Raw genomic sequence first — 18,182 nt, 5'->3', positions numbered from 1 at the left:
CCTGCCCCCGGGGGGGGGGGGCGGCCCGTTTTTTGAGGGGTCCAACACCCCCAAGTGAAATCTCTGGTGTCTAGTGGTGTTTCCTAGCCCCCCATCGGAGCACAGCTGCGATGGGGGGCCAGGAAACACTTTCAGGAAGGCCTTGTAAGAAAGGGGAGACTCTCCCCTTTCTTATGAGGCCTTCCCGAACGTGGGGAAGGCCGTTTGTGGCCGTTTTCCTCATTGGAGCAGGAAGCGGCCGCAAGGCCGCTTCCTGCTCCGATGGGGAAATCCACAAAGTGACGTCAGCACGCCTCGCGGCGCGCTGACGTCACAAAGGGGCGGGGGACACACAGAAGAGCTTCCATGTCTCCCGGGGAACAAAAAAAATTAAAAATCCTCGGGTGCAACGCACCCGAGTATTTATTAATCCCGTCCCTGGTGTCGGCCACTGGTGCCAAGGGGTTAACTTCTCTGCCTCACTTTTGTGTTTATGATAGCCCCCCCTCATATTTGAATATTATCAACTAGTTCTCATCCATCAAAGTGCATTTATTATTTCTGAATCCAAAAATGGGCTAAAGATAGCCTCCTGGATAGCAATACTGTACGCCTTTTTCATAGTTGATTACATTTACAGAGACGCCTATTAAAAATTGCATTTTGCAGTACATGAACACATTTATTGCCAAGCTCACACTAGTTATTCAACGAAAGTGTTCTAAGTAGTACATCACCACTCTACACATTGACACCGTTGCTTGTGACAGCATAATAATGAAGAAATAATGCGAAATATTAGCCTATCTGTACAAGCAATGGTTGTTGCTAGGTTAGAACTAGACAAGAAGTAATAGGTTTATAATTAATTAACTTTTATTTTGTACACATAGATGCAACAAGCTAAATTCTACGAAAACATCATGAAAATTTTGAGACCCAAGCCGGACTACTTTGCTGTTGGATATTATGGGCAAGGATTTCCAACTTTTCTCAGGGTAAGTGAAGAGAATGAAAATGTCCATATGATATCCACAGAAGGGTCACACACTGACTGGCAAGTGTACAGTAGTCCTCCACATTTATATCATAGTGGATATAGTGAATAACAGCTTGTTCACTTTTTCATAGTATTAACTGATCAGGTAAAGTACAGTAAGTGCTGAATATCTTGTTAGATTTATGTTTCTTACTTTTTACTAGTTTTACTAGCTAAAAAGGACTTGATTCATTAGTGCTTATGATCAAATACTCAACAGTGCCCATGTGCCTACAGCTGACTCAGACAACTGTCACCACCTCCTCCAGAAGAGAAAGGCTTATATCAAATTTCAAGACTGAGAGAGAATAGTCGATCAAGGTGCATTGACACCACACTTAAACTTGATACAAGCTCCAGCTCAATAAAGGAGCTGATGAATTTTGAGCTAGAGGTCTGAAAAAGGCACTGTAAAGTACTTTGTTGGAGGAATTAAAGAAGCAAGCCATGTTCTCCCGCAGAATCTGCTCCTTTCTGACAAATACTAGAAGTAGAAGGCATATGTGTCAAGGAATGTAGATGATGGACAATGCTTGAATACTGTAAGTAAGCGAAATACAGACCATTCCATTTACCTTTCTGGGGAGGAATCAAGCAAACTTGGTAGTCAATGTGAGACCCCACCCCAGTGAGTGTTAATACATTATATAGTTTATTCGCAAAAGTGTGGAGTGTCTGCTATACTTCACTCTGGTTGAGCTGTTAGTGCTTGACAGAAAGATTAGATGAGAATTATGTTCAGGAAATGTCCTCACACATTGGTGTGGATATGTAATATCAGACCTTTCCTTGTAACATTCCCATAAGCTTGCCCTAAAGAGCTGAAAAGCAATTCAACATATCAACCACTAAAAGGTTTTGACTGCCTCCCATCAAAGATGTATGCTATTTAATGATTTTTTTCCAACTTTTCTAGGATATGACAAAATCAAATGACAACTTAGAGATGGGGTCACAAAACAGGATTTGTTGAAATATACATATCTCTTTTCTGTGTTGCAAGGATTCAATGACAACTGACTCAATGGACATACAATTAATTATCATAGTGATCACCACTAGTTCATACAAAATAGTTTAAATAAATCTTCAGCTAAACCGAAAACCTATTTATTTTTTCAGTGAGCAAGCAATTGCAATTCTTAACCACAAAATGTACAGGGCTGACTTTAGCAGTTACTGGATTGTAACTTCTGTGTGTGTATTACAAAAGTAATTATTGCATTTGCCATACACGTCATCTAGGGGCCACTCCAGACTGCTCTGTTCAACCTAATGTATTGGATAATTCATATAAATGGGTGGTTCAATAAGTCTGCAGAGATGAGGGAGCTATTTATGTGTGTAGCTGACACAGTGGATGGTAAAAACTCTTTCTCTCACACACACGCACACACACATACACACACACACAGCATATGACCACTATCCAGTTACTCACCGGGGAGGACACCAATCTCTTGATACTTGAGAGCTTAAACCCTTGTCTTAATTTTCACTGTCGTAGTTTCTGTGCATATTAGTAATGTTTTTAATTCAAAAGTAACATTCCAAACATATGTAGACATATGGCAGTATTATGTTTTTTTCTATATAAATGAAACACATATTAAATTGGTATACTTCAACAGAAATGCAAAAAAATGAAGCATACAACTTTCTAAATAAATAAAAACAAGGCAAAACAGATCCAAATTTGTAATTTAATTTTCAGAGATAGTTGTATGTGCTTTAAAGTTTCAATATCTCAATGAATGGTCACATCCTTGATAGAAAAAACATCACTTCTGCATTTGGCTTAAAGATCTGGATCACAGGTATAAGGTTTCTACGCAGTCATGGAGAGGGCTTGTGGGGTCACTATACTCAACATTAGAATAATAAAAATGTGATGGCTCATCATTTTGTGTGTTTTTTTAAAACTGTGCTTCATTTTGTTTAGATAATCTTTGCATATTTTCTGTCATTTGCAGAACAAAGTTTTTATCTGTCGGGGAAAGGAATATGAGCGAAGAGAGGATTTTCAAGTCCAACTGATGAGTCAATTCCCATTTTCGGAGAGGATAAATACTACTTCTGTTCCTGGAGAAGATGTGAAGAATTCTCCTGGACAATGTATCCTCATACAAAACAATTAACTGAGGTGGTTTACTTCCAAGTGCTTGTTTGTCACTGGTTAGAGAAAAAGAACCAAGCTGGACATGGCATCTACACACATCTGCTCTCATACATGCTTGCATGAGTTTTTAAGTTCATTTCAAAATGATAGTACAAGGAAGGAATACTGCCTTCGTTTGAAGGATATGATGGCTTTTAATTGTTTGCACCACATTTATTGGCTTGACTGATGATGATGTTGCACAATGGGACATACAGGCAGTTAACAGCTGTTAATACAATCCAGCTGTGGCCAGGAGTGTGTAGCATAGTAAGGTATGCGTTGTATTAAAATGCAATCCTAGCTGTTAGCTGTGAAAACACAGAGCCCCATGAAAGATAATAGAGTTTAAATCTAAATTAGGAATGTGAAAAATATAATGAGGATAGGTCATGGAGTCGGGAGGGGCCAACTCTTCAGTTAATGATAGACGCTTAGCAAAAGTCAATGGCAATAAGCCTAATTAGCACTAGCACCCATCCACACAACAGTACCATACACAAGCACCAAATACATGCCATACCATGCTCAGAAAGTTTAATCAATCCAGGAATGTTTCATAGCCAGGCAACAAACTAGTTAATATCTGTGTTTCAAACATTTTATTTGGAGTTTACATAGAGACTCCAAATAAAAGAATATTGACTAATAGATAGGTTTGACTTGGCTCTCTCTGCAGGGTCACACCCAAAGATTTTGCTGCTGTCACTCCTTTTTCTGAATTTTGTGTTTGTTGGCATTACGATTTTGTGTACTTTGCTAAAGTGCTTGTGCTCTCTCACGTGGTGAAATTGGCTCACACCAAAGTGGCGTGTTTAATTTATTGAGAAGTCAATAACAAAGTAGTACAGCATCTGCCCAGGGCCTGTAAATTACAATGAAATGCTATTAGTGGGCCTGCAGCACTTATTTTGCCACCCACCTAAGTAACCTTTTAAACATGTCTCACTCCTGCCATTGCAGCCTGTTTACAGTTTTAAACTGAAAATTCCACTTGCCATTTAATTACACCAGCCACAGGCTTTTGAGTTAGGCTTTATACACCAGTTCTCCTTATTTTACAAACTAATCACTGGACATGTCCTGTTTTCACGTTGTGGTAATTTAAATACAAATGTACAAGAACAAATTTTGCTGCAATATCACAACAAAAGGTAACAATTTGTTTTTTTGCAGATCCAATGATATTTGGTTATAGGATACCTTAACTCACTTATTTTTAGACATTCAGTGTTTCACTGTACAGCCTGTCCTGGAAGAGCAAAACAGATTGAAAAATAAACCAGTACCTGACCAAATCATAAAGTAAGGAACATTACATCTCAAATGTAGTTCTGATTTTGGACTAGTTTATGAATGTGCTTCATGTTGTATGAAATAAAGGTTAAAGATTTAATAAATGAATTGTTCTCTGCCAGGATTCGATGGTATCTGAGAATGGAATTATGGTCACAGGGATTCTGCATGGGTTATTCTTACTTAAGTATCAGTTCTGTTCAAATTATTTGCTCCGCTCTTTTATCTTATTTACTAAACAGTTCCATGATGTTCAGCTCAGTAACACTATTTCTGTCAAACAATACACTCTGATAAATTCAAAATATTAAGACTACAAATATACTTGGGTTTTTTATGAAATCAAACTTTTGCAACTATCAGTTGAAGGTTGAGAGGATCACCTAAGTTTAATTCAATTCAGCTTTATTTTGGTAAAAGAGTATGCCATAAAAACACATTTACAAAACACTTAGATAAATACAGTAAAATAGGATAGCATAAAATCCTTTGACTAAAAAAGATAAAATACAATATAATATAAATATAATTGTGAATTATAACCCAATTGCGTACCATAACTTCAAAAAGGCAACACACCTGTTTTCATTTATATGCTGATTTTCATAAATTATACGTAAATGTATTAACTATCAAAGTACAGTTCCCCGTACAACAAGTACAAAGTATTATAAATTACAATTCAAAGATTTGTGTCTAATATGCCAGAAAGCCTCCAAAAATGTTGCTAATATGCATGCCACGGTCACATTGGGATTTGTTTACAAATCCTAAGGGCTAATAACTGATTCCTAAAACCCATGGATTTGCAAAATGGTACGATCCATCGTGCCCTCTGCTTAGAATACGCTGGGCAATGGAAAAAGAACATGAGCCACGCATTCGGCAATTCAACATCCCATTGGGCAGAAGGTAGAATGACCATCAGATTTGAACCATCTGCAAGTAAAAGTGTGTAGAGGGAGCAACCCTAATCTAAGTCTAATATAAAGTGCACATGCTGAAGGAGATGAAATCAAATCCATGCTCAAACTCATAATGGCATTTAAATGATAAAAAACTATGGGGGTTATTCCAACTTTGGAGGAGGTGTTAATCTGTCCCAAAAGTGACAGAAAAGTGACGGATTTACCACCAGCCGTATTACGAGTCCATTATATCCTATGGAACTCGTAATATGGCTGGTGGTATATCCGTCACTTTACCGTCACTTTTAGGACGGATTAACACTCCTCCAAAGTTGGAATAACCCCCTATTTGTCATACTAAAGGAGGGCACTTCAGCCAATTTATCTACTCGTACATTTAACCAGTACGCATCCTTTACAACCTGCATAGCTTTTTTTGGGAGGTGAGAGGGATCTGTCCAGTAAGCTCCCAACTCAAGTTTAGTAAAAGTTTTAACATGATTGCACCACCTGACTTTTTTAGTAGCATGCGTGCTCATCAGGACATTCAGCCGATATGGGCTAAAAATGGCCGATGACCAAATCCTAATCCAATACGTTAATGGCCTTAGAGTGGCTATATGCGCAATGGAATAAAGATTTAGATCCATCCGGATCGGCAATGTGGGGGAGCTTATATGTACTTTTAATAAGGTTGTTATAAAAAATGTTTAGCTCTTTCTAAATACTCTAGATTACAATGTACCTATAGCTCTGCGCCATATAGGACACCCCCTCTCATATGGGCTTTATATATTTCCATCGCATGAGTGATGGCAAACTTGGGAGATCTGGCAGCATATCTAAAAATACCCCGACTTTTGTTTTAAGTTCATAAGCGACTTCGATAAATGGGCCTACCATTTATGTGACTCCTCCAGTTTGATTCCCAGATAATCGAAGTCAGTAACTCTTTCTAGAGCTTTCCCCTCCAGGAGTATCTGTTTCTTCATTTTATATTTTGTATCCGCAAATACCATGTACTTGGTTTTAGATGCATCAATTTCCAATCTGTGATCTTTACAAAATCTTGTGAACTTCACAAGCAAATTAGAAAGCCCAAAAGCAGTTTGAGATAATAGCAAGGTGTTGTCTGCAAACAACAAACACGGGGTCTTTGCCCCACTTATTTTGGGTGCATCATTGTCACAGTCCATTAAGTAAGGAATTCATGCATTGATAAACAATAAGAAGAGAGTAGGGGCCAGCACACACCCCAGTCTCACCCCTCTGCATGTTGGGATCTCGGTTGTTAGCTCTCCTTTTGTCCCCCATCGAATTCTGGCATAGCTCTCGGAATACAGATCTTTAATTAAATTTAATATGGGACCCAGCACTCCGACTCTGCTCATGACCTCCCACAGTTTACAGCGTGGGACAAGATCAAAAGTGGACTTAAGATCTACAAATGCAACAAAGAGTTTCCCTGCGTCCATGTCCACCATCTTCCATTTGATAGTGAGGAAGTGAAAGACCTGGTAAACTGTGCTTATTCTCTGTCTGAAGCCCGCCTTTACGTGACTGAGTGCTTGGCTTTCTTCAATCCATTCTTTGAGCCTACTCAATACCTGATAGCAGAAAATCTTTTGAAAGTTATCCAGGAGGCTGACTGGGCTATATTTCCTGGGACACCCCTCTCCTCTTTTTTGTATATAGGAACAATAATTGCTCCCTTCCAGGTCCAGAGGTAAATTCCGCTTACCAAAGCAGCGTTTGACACCCTGTTAACATAGGGACCCCAATAATCCAGACCTGATTTAAACATATCCAAGAGTATACCATCTAACCCAGGCACCTTTCCTGATTTTTGTGCTCTAATATTAATCTCAGTTTCCTTTAAAGTAAAGAGTGTAAAGCTAAATGCAGGGGAAGGAACATTTGTTGATTCGCTATCATTAACAATGGGACGAACAGGCTCGTGGCTATACAGCTCCGTGAAATAGATAATCCAGGTTTCCGGGGGAATAGGGCAATCAGGTCTAGGGTTCTCATTGCATCCATTTCTGCCCACCAAGGACCAGAAACGTTTGGAGATTTTGCCCTTAGCAGCCAGCACTAAATCCTGCTATGATATCTCTTCCCAATGGTTTTTACTAATCTTAAGTGCAGATGCTTACTTACACCTTGTGTAAGTTATTTTAGCTCAATCTTTTAATTTTATTGCTTTTATGAGACTGATCTGGCCTCTCTACATACTGTACAAAACCACCTATGATGAGGGCCTGCTCCTGGATGTTTATTCACCCTGATGGTTTTGAAGAATAGCTCTTTGAGTGCAAAAAGCAATCTGAGTGCAGTGTCATAACCTCATTTGGGGTATATAAACAAGAGCCATCAGATAACTGATGTGTTAATACTAAAGCACACATTTTTTCCCATAGTTTGTGAGAATTTCTAAACAAATCCCATTTCACAGCACGCTTATTGGAGGACACCTCTAAAACGGCAGGGGCTTGTGATTAAATTGAGCACCTATCCTGATGAAAAACTGCCTGTCGTATGTTACCAAGAGAGGGGCATGATCACTATTATATTGGTTACCCACCTTAACATCTTTAATAAGGTGCCATATCCTCACATCAATAAGTAAAAAATCAAGTATATTAATATACGACCCTCTAAAAAAATTGGGTTTCGCAGGATTGTCCGAAGGAAAACGCCCATTTCCTGGGCGAAGGCCATGAGGTAACATGAGATCAATAACCTGAAGGGCCCTGTTGCTGGTTTTAGGCTGTTTCATCTGGGTTGAATAAGGAGGAATATTCCATATTGAATCTTCTAGCTGTGTTATCTCAGAAAAGGCTAAATTAGGCTCAAGGGACACATTAAAATCCCCGGCTTCAATAATGTGATGCGACGAAAGGCGATCCAAAACCAAGGTGTTCAAAATCTGAAACGTTTTAGACATTTGGTTAGGATGATCCGGTCTATTATAGACACTGAAAAACAGCACTGATAAACCTTGCTTAGATTGTATAGATATTGCCAGTATATCGAGTGAGTCCACATAGATTTCCTTAACATTGCCCACCTCAAAGATTCTTATCCAGGTAATAAGGCCCCCCGCTGCTCTACCAGTGGGTGACGTTTTAGCTTCCATATAAAATGAGCAGTACCCCTGTCTATAAACATTTGAGGTGGCCCAGGTTTCCTGAAACAAGCAAAATTTAAATTGATCTATATACTCCCCCCCTCGCTGAACCGTTCAGTCGATATTATATCTGAGTGGATAATTGAACCACATTGTCTAGTGTGTCGTAACCAGTGGAAGGCCTTATTTATTAGTGATGATTTATCTTCCCATGTAATAGGGGATAGGGGGGTACCTAGCACATATAGATTTGATGACGTTATCAAAACGTTTACAAAAGTCTTGCGCAATAGTTGAATCCCACTCCAATTTTATATACGGTCGATACCCAGATGGAGCTCCAGAGTGACCCCTAAGGCACAATAGACTAGAGGGCTTAACCAAAGGAGCTCTAGAGACAAGTGCATACCTCTTAGAGGGACAAAGACTGCTTTCATTCGTCACAGTTCCTTGTAATAAGGAGGCACGGGTATTGGCAATAGCCATCTCATCCTTATAAATAAGAGTAGTATCCCTCCTCAAACTGGTGGAACGAAGAGTATTTAGTACTTCCACCAATAATGACTTCAGTTCTCCCACTTCATCTTTTAGGCCAATAACAAGAGAAACCAATTCCTCCTGAGAAGGAGCTGTAGGAGGATTTTGAATTAAGGGTTGCAAATTTCAGGACAGACTTCTTTGGTCATAGGTTTGGTCCTGTGGTTCCAACGGCAAAAAACGATTAGTACAGGGAATATCATGGACAATCACACTACCTAAACTAGCATCTTTTATATTTCGGTGGGCTAAGCTAGTTCCTGAGGGCTTTACATTCATACTTTCAACCTGAGGTAATTGTACTGTCAAGAGATCTCCATTTATTGGGGTACTTACCTCATCAGGGAGTCTAGCTGTCAAAAAAGGAATAAAAGTACAATTTTTCAACCCCTTCCATGGATTCTTCTCCTTTTTCTTTAACATTGAGTCAACCTCCTTGATCAAGGTATCTATTTAGTTGGAAAGGGTATGTGGTGTTTGAAGGAGCTTCAGTATTTTAGTTTGTACGGAGCCCACTGCAGGGCTTCCTTTTGCTTTTTCCTTCCCCATTTCATACACAAATGGACTGCCACACAAATGAAATAATACTCAGCAACAACAAGTTCCTTTAGCAGATCCTAAATCAGAGCCAAGAGGGGTGGCCCAGTCCGGCCTCAGATGGGCGCAGACGGGCCTGCCCTTTGCCCGCTATGCAGGGCTATGCGACGCACTAAGAAGTGCTCGCGTTCCTGGGTCTATCCCCCGGTGGCAGCAAGGTTCCCTGGGACAGAGAGTACCTCAGAGGCAGGCGTGCAGGCAGCGCAACAACGATGCGGGGCAACACAACGCGCTAATAAGCGCTCACGTTCCTGGGTCCGCCCCCGGTGGCAGCAAGGTTCCCTGAGGCAGAGAATCCCTCAGAGGCAGGCAGGCAGCACAACGTAAGTTACCTTGGCCAAATGTGAAATATACCTGCCGTATTCAGTACAAAATCTGTGAACTTACTATATTTGTTACAGTGCTCTATATTTTACTCCTGTGCCTGACCAATATGACTCCCTTTTACAGCTCTCTCTAACTCTTCTTCCCTAGGTTTAACTTTAGGTCCGGAATATGTAACAGTTTTAGTTGTCTGCAAACCTCATGTAATCATTAAAATATTACATATTATTACTAGTATTATTATTATTATTAACATTATTTGTATTATTATTATTATTATTATTATTATTATTATTATTGTTAATAATAATAATATTAATAATAATCGTTTTTATTATTATTATTAGCATTATTACTAATACTACTACTACTACTACTAATAATAATAATAGTAATAGTAATAACAATAATAATTATAGTAATGGAGGAGTTTATTGCAGCACTCTTCAGCCATTGCTCAGCTGAAGTATAATTGAACAGTCCACTCAACAGCTTGTATGAAGTGAGATGAAGAGTCAAACCCCCAGCTGTGCTGTTGCCAGTGTTACATACATTTAGATCACCCCACTCAATAGCCATTAACAATTCATGCAATCGATTGGCTTTTGTCTGTTTACAACTGCATCTACATTGACAAATAGTCCGTCTACCACCACACCATCACCATCACCACTATGCAAGCACACCAGTTCTCTAAGAAACTGTGAACTATTGCATGCGGCATATTCACTAAGCTGGAGAAAGCATTGCTGCCACTTCTCAAGGCAAGTATTATGCCCAGCATTGGAGTCATTAACGTAACAAATGTTCCAAAGGCAATTATAAAAATTTAAACATAATGAATGGATAGGTCAATACAAAAACTCACGTGAACAATGAGAAATATGAAAATGTATTTAATGTTAAGGATTGGATTATTCATATTCTTCTGTTTTTTCCTGACTAACGAGGAGTTTCCCTTTGATGTACGCCTCAGTACCTTTTATACTGGTCTCAGTCACTTATTCATTGATGAAAGGACCCTTCGCCTAAAAATACCATGATTCGTTGGAATTTCCTATTTCTGCATACTGAAATCTTGTCCTGTTGGTTGAGAAGATAATTAGTGTTATGCACACTGTATATATTTATGCACGTTTTCCCTTTATTTCACACGCTCTGCACTGCCACTCGTGGCACCTTGTCACTTGCTGGAATTTTTCATATGATGAATATGGATAATCCAATCATTAGAATAATTTTTCATTGTTGACAGCAAGAGTTCTTGTGTTTGCCTGCCTATCCATTATTTTTTTCTTGAATAATGAATTGCCATTGGAACATCCGTTACATTAGTGGCTTTTATGCCTTTGTCCGATTGAAGTACAGAGTACAGAGTTGATTTCTTCTTTTTATTATTGATCAACATTGAAGCAGCATTAGAGGTACACTCCATCAACAATCATCACCCGAGGTGTTCTTGTGCCACTGGGTGTGATGCAGTGTTGGTCTGAGAACAATCTGATCCTAAGCCTACAAGCCAGCACATCCTCAATGACTGCATTAGTATTAGCAGACAGTGTAAAATGGGATCCTGTTAAGTATCTTTTGTGTCAGATGAGCCCAGGGAAACCACAGATACTGCTCCCATGTTGGCCAACCTCTGTCTCCCCATACCTATTCCCCAGGAATAGCAACACTTTATTCAGAGTTGGCCCTTGGAACACACCTGTGACCATCTGAGGAGCCATTCTGTAATAGAGGGAGCAGCAACTACATGCCTCATTAACCAGCAGTAGAGAGACAGGGCGCATCAAGATGCTATAAACTAATTTAACAAACATATGACAGTCCCAATCCTAAACTGAGCCTTGACAGCTAGCCACAGTAAAAAAGAGAATTTACCTAGACGCTGGTTTACTCCTCGAACTTTCTTATGTAAATGATTCTAGATGCCCAAGTTGACATAGTAGGCACTATAAATTCCCTTCATTAACATAAGCAGATTGAAATGAAAGTGAAATTCTGTGCTGAGTACCTGCCTCGTGGCTTCATAGCTCTGCATCATTCCAGTACTCTAAGGCATCTGTTTACCTACCAGTCCTATCCTCTCACATATGTTTGTCTTGCTTTTCAAGTCCTACTCAGGCACAGGTATTATCTTTCACTGCAACATTTAAGACCTAAAACGTTCTACTCGTACAAATCTTAATAGCCCAAATGGGTTCATCTGCCCTACAGGGTTGTACTTTTCCTAAATTCCTGTCAACTCAGGATTTTCTTTATTCACCCCAAAAAATACTCTGACGTTCCCTACTACATGCAACATTTAGCATCCCACTCCAGCTTCAAATGCCCATGCTACCACAAAATCAAAATAAAAAGCATTGTTACAGTTTTCAATCCTACTGCTACAATAGTCATTTTCACCTGCTTTTTGTGCCCCATGGATGCCATGCCATTGCAGAATGAGTCACAGACACTTGCGCTGCCCCTTCCGTAATGTCAGTTGTATTAATGCTAAATGTTAACTGGCACGAGTCCAAGGGCACATGCTCTCATTCGCATGGGGTAGTGGCCCCATGCAAATGAGTGAATTATTTGATTTTGCATCTGCATCTTGTTACAGAGATTGGATTTGTAACATAGCGGCCGCCAGAAGGTGCACTTATATGTGTCACAGTCAGCTTTGGTGTTGATATGTGTGGAAATAGCAGACAAGAGCATGATGCCCAGTAGATGTGGGTTGCAGAGATATTTCAGGTCTCTGATCAGATTTCCTCTGGCCTTTGGCTGTTATTTTGCACATTCTATAGTTTGTGAATGCATTTCACTTAGTAGAAAGAGACAATTGGTATGTTGCAGAGTATTTACGGAGGGGCAGGTAAAAATAAGTTCCTACTGAGAACGGGTAATGCGCTTTGATGAGAAGTGTTTTCAGTTTCTTTTCTGCAGCTGAACCATATCAAGTGGTAAAGGGGATGTTCTACTCTGGGTGAATAGATGTGGAAGGTCTGCCTCCTTCTTTCTCTTTATTTTACTTCTTCATCCACAATCTGGCAATGAATCATATGTTCATTGGACCAGTTCAATTATTAGATTGATGGGGAGATGCTGATGATCCGGTAATCCTATCATTGTCCCATTCTTTAATGCTCGATTGAGCAGTTAGTCCTGCTTTTATTTAATCTTGGTGTCATTCCCAGGCAGCTCTTTAAGAAAGCTATTGTGGTCTGTTTTAGCATATAATGAAACAATTTCACCAGCAGGTAAACTAGAGGTGTTGATTTTGAGAACAATGTGTGGCTGTTGCCAGTGAATGTTTAAAAAATGACATGTTAACCCAGAGTCGTTCTAGATTCCCACATTCATTACAGTGTTGCTGGAGGCTCCTCAGATGAGCAGTGATGGTGTATCTGGATGGATTTAACCTATAAAGCTTCCAGATCACGTTTCTCATATGTCGGGCATTTGGCTAAAAAATTATTGGTTCCTGTATCTGGTAAGCTCCATCATGCTGTTGAGAAAACTTATTGAGTTAAGTGCTCACTGCTGACAAATGGTGTGACCCGGAATAGATGAGTTTGCATACCGGCAAGACTAAATCAGCATTTCATCCTTCCGATGTTGACACTGTCTTAAATGGGGCAACAAGAAAACTATGTATCAATTGAAAATGCTTAAGTTTTAAATAATATCAATATTATTAATGTATTCTTATCCTATTGTTTCCTCTGGCAGAAGTTTCCTTATTTCTATGATCAACAGTTGGTTTCCCGAAGTGATCGTGTTTTCCAGAAAGAAGGTACAACACTTCCCATATGGAAGGTTGTTTGGATACTTGGATAGCATCTTTTTCTAACTTTGCATTTCTATATCACCCTAAAGACACCTTGTGTACTGGCTTTTATTGGCATCTTTCAAGCAAAGGCAAGATGAAACCTTCTCAAAGGTCATTGGTCCTGCAGTGTGGGTCTTTACCATTTTATTAGTAAAACGCCTAATGTTTTCAGCTTTGATCCCCTAATGATAAAGGAATGTGATGAAGAAGAACGCTGTGGAGTTAATGCTTAGATTACTCGACACAAATTATCATTATTTGTTGTCCTTCTTCACTTTACTCTGCCTGCACCCTACCTTTCTGCAGCCATACTCCACATAGTGCTGCAAGGGCACGAAGGGTGTTTGCATCTACTTTTTCCATCTGGCGCGCACCCTGGTGTCACTGCAGGTACGTAAATTTTTGTATAGCTCATTTAGAAATATGGATAGTGTGGCATAAAATGTGCGCCAGGTCCATCCCAGGTGAGTGTTCACTCATTTGTATGGTGGTGGGATGCGGCAGAAATGAATGAATGCCTTTGTTTATCTGCCCTGACTGCTTATAGACACTTGTGCAGAGGGCAAGAAGCTGTTGGACTGATAGTGCACCACATGTGAGGTGGTGTACACTCAGTTCACTCACAAAGGAAACCTCTGAAGGGGTGCACAGAGAAGTTTCAAGGAAAGTACGCCCATGTGCAGAAAGAGCGGTGTTCCTGATATCTTATACGATCTCTGGTGTTTGGGTGAAGCTTTGACCCAGTAGAGGATAGTAATGGGCAGGACAAATCTTGGGATGTCGTCCCCACTTATAAGATGCCTGTATGGGGTTGGTTGGTATGTTAGCATTTCCACAAACTTATCAACGGATGATTGTTTGAGAATACAGTCAGTGAATTAGTAAAGATATTTCGAGGAAAGAGCGGGAATGGTAGTAAATAAAATTACCACTAAGTAATGTAGACATTACTTTGCACGTTAATTATTGTGAAATGCATTACAATCCAAACTAACCCAAATCCTGTTGCTAAAAACGTTCAGCGTGCAATATGCCTCTAAAGCAATAGTTCTACTTGATTAATTTTGTCACCAGGCATACTTTAATTTCTAAAAGTCTCAGCATCAGTAAAGCTGATTGCAAGGGCTCTACTCAAATATTGTTTGAAGTATCTAACAGCCAGGAGCCATCAGAGATTAGAAAAGTTTTCTTCTTTCAATTTCACTCTCAGCTTGCGGTGCAGGATAAATCAACATGGCCTAGAAATATTTCAGTTTTTCCATCTCAACCACAAACTGAAATTGATGTATGATGGAACAACGCATCCACTTGCCAAGCATGCACTTACCACGAAATGTTTCTACCACACATAGGCTTTCACCACGCACGTCTTTACCATGACAATTTCGTAGTAAAAGCATAGTTGGTAAAGGCGTATGCATAGTAAAAAGTAAAGGTAAGTATAACAAACATTTTCAAAATATATATATATATATATATATATATATATTTATATATATATATACACACAAACACATCTTTCCACCCAAACACCCCAAATCCCAAACCCAACCTAAAAATGTCCTTACCACCACAAAACCCATACACACCCTAAAACCAAAAAATGTCCTTACCACCAAAAAAGCCATACCCACCTTTAAACCTAAAAATATCCTTACCACCCCAAATCCCATTCCCACCCTAAAACCTAAGAATGCCTATTCCAACCAAAAACCCATACACACCCTAAAACCTAAAAATGCCCTTACCACCCCAAATATCATAACCACCCTAAAAACTAAAAATGCCCTTGCCACCCCAAATCCATACCCATCCTAAAACCGAAAAATGCCCTTACCACCCCAAAACCCATACCCACACTAAAACCTAAAAAATGCCCTTACCACCCCAAAACCCATACCCATCCTTAAACCTAAAAATGCCTATTCCACCAAAAACCCATACCCTCCCTAAAACCTAAAATGTCCTTACCACCCCAAACCTATACCCACCCTTAAGCCTAGAAGTATCCTTACCACCCCAAATCCCATACCCACCCTAAAACCTAAAATGCCTATTCCACACAAAAACTCATACCCACTTTCAAATCTAAAAATGATATCACCACCACAAATTCCATACCCACCCTAAAACCTAAACATGCCTATTCCACCCAAAAACCCATACACACCCTAAAACCTAAAACTGCCATTACCAACCCAAAACCCATACCCACTCTAAAACCTAAAAATACCCTTGCTACCCCAAAATCCATAGCCACCCTAAAACCTATAGCTGCCCTTACCACCCCAAAATGCATACCCACCTTAAAACTTAAAATACCTATTCCACCCAAAACCCCACACCCACCCTCAAAACGTAAAATTGCCCGTACCACCCCAAATCCTATACCCACCCTAAAACTAAAAAATGCCCTTACCACCCCAAAATCCATACCCACCCAAAAACCTAAAAATGCCCTTACCACCCAAAAAGCCATACCCACCCTAAAACCTAAAAATACTCTTACCCCAAAACCCATACCCACACTAAAACCTAAAAATGCCCTTACCACCCAAAAGCCATACCCTCCCCAAAACCTAAAAATGCTCTTACCCCCAAAACCCATACCCACACTAAAACTTAAAAATGCTCTTACCACCCCCAAAAAGCTCACCCTAAAACTGAAAATGCCCTTATCACCCCAACCCCATACCCACCCTAATACCTATAACTGCCCTTACCACCCAAAAACCCATACCCACCCTAAAACCTAAAAATATCCTTACTAACCCAAATCCCATACCCACCCTAAAACCTAAAAATGCCCTTACCACCCAAAGCCCATACCCACCCTAAAACCTAAAATACCCTTACTATCCCAAAACCCATATCCATCCTAACACCTAAAAATGCTCTTACCACCCCAAAACCCATACTCACACTAAAACCTATAACTGCCCATACCACCCCAAAACCCATACACACCCTAAAACCATAAAATGTCCTTACCACCAAAAAACCCATACCCACCCTTAAACCCAAAAATATCCTTACCACCCCAAAACCCATACCCACCCTAAAACCTAAAAATGCCTATTCCACCCAAAAACCTTTACCCACCCTAAAACCTAAAAATGCCCTTATCACCGAAAAAGCTCACCCTAAAACTGAAAAATGCCCTTACCACCCCAAATCCCATACCCACCCTAAAACTTAAAAAATGCCTTTACCACCAATACCCGTTACCCACCCTAAACATTATGAGGGTCATTACAACATTGGCGGTATAAGGCGCTTACCACCGTGCAGAAGACCGCCAATACACCGCCGCGGCCGCGGTAGACCGCCACAGCTATTATGACACACATCACCGAATCCGCCCAAATTCCGACACCCACACAATACCACCACACCAAAGGTCAGCGATAAACATGCGGAAACCAATCCTCCACCTCCACGCCAACAGAAACATGCCCATGCTATTACGACCCACGAATCCACGCGGCAGTCTTTCAACCGCGGTATTCCATTGGCGGTACACACCGCCGCGCTCAAAATACACACACATTTACAATACACCGCCACATTGGACAATTCAAAATACTCACACCTGATACACATACACACACCACTCCCACACATCCAATACAATATAAAACACACACCCACATCACCCACAAACCCCTACAACCAAAAATTCTGAGAGAAGGCGAGAGAGAGAGCACAGAATAGACAACCCCATCATACAGAGGCACACAACACCATCACCCACACAACATCCAAGCACAAAACACCACATACCACCTCACTCACCACACTCATCACCACATACACCACCCCACACATCACCCACACCTCCCCATGTCACGCCAAAGACACCTCCGCTTCTCCGAGGAGGAGCTCAGGGTCATGGTGGAGGAAATCCTACGGGTAGAGCCACAGCTATTTGGCTCACAGGTACAGCACGCATCCATAGCCAGGAAGATGGAGCTGTGGCAAAGAATAGTGGACAGGGTCAACGCAGTGGGACAGCACCCAAGAAATAGGGAGGACATCAGGAAGAGGTGGAACGACCTACGGGGGAAGGTGCGTTCCACAGTATCCAGGCACCACATCGCGGTACAGCGGACTGGCGGCGGGCCCCCACCTCCTCCCCCTCAACTAACAACATGGGAGGAGCAACTCTTGACCATCTTGCATCCTGAGTGCCTCGGAGGAGTCGTTGGAGGAACAAACACTGGTAAGTCAAGTCTGAACTATCATATCCCCCACCCTACCTGCATGCTATCACACACCCCCACCCTCACACCCTCCCCTATCACCCAAACTCCTCACTAATGTACTAAGAACACCAACTACACATCCCAACCCCAAGACCTGCATGACACAACTAAGCATGGACACCCATCACT

At 40.6% G+C, this 18,182-nt stretch overlaps 1 protein-coding gene across 1 annotated transcript in view; it reads left to right on the top strand.

Annotated features, from left to right (window-relative positions):
* The window catches only part of DOCK2 (dedicator of cytokinesis 2), a 2,133,690-nt gene that overhangs the window by 2,013,333 nt on the left and 102,175 nt on the right, over positions 1-18,182 (top strand). The window contains exons 40-42 of the mRNA XM_069199340.1: positions 873-977; positions 2,992-3,133; positions 4,400-4,481. Of these exons, the coding sequence (XP_069055441.1) occupies positions 873-977; positions 2,992-3,133; positions 4,400-4,481 (329 nt within the window). The remainder of the gene's footprint in view (positions 1-872; positions 978-2,991; positions 3,134-4,399; positions 4,482-18,182) is intronic.

This window comes from Pleurodeles waltl, chromosome 7, assembly GCF_031143425.1.
Source record: "Pleurodeles waltl isolate 20211129_DDA chromosome 7, aPleWal1.hap1.20221129, whole genome shotgun sequence".
NCBI classification, from domain to species: Eukaryota; Metazoa; Chordata; class Amphibia; order Caudata; family Salamandridae; genus Pleurodeles; species Pleurodeles waltl.
The sequence above is the reverse complement of the archived record's forward strand: the minus strand, read 5'-3'. Positions and strand labels throughout refer to the sequence as shown.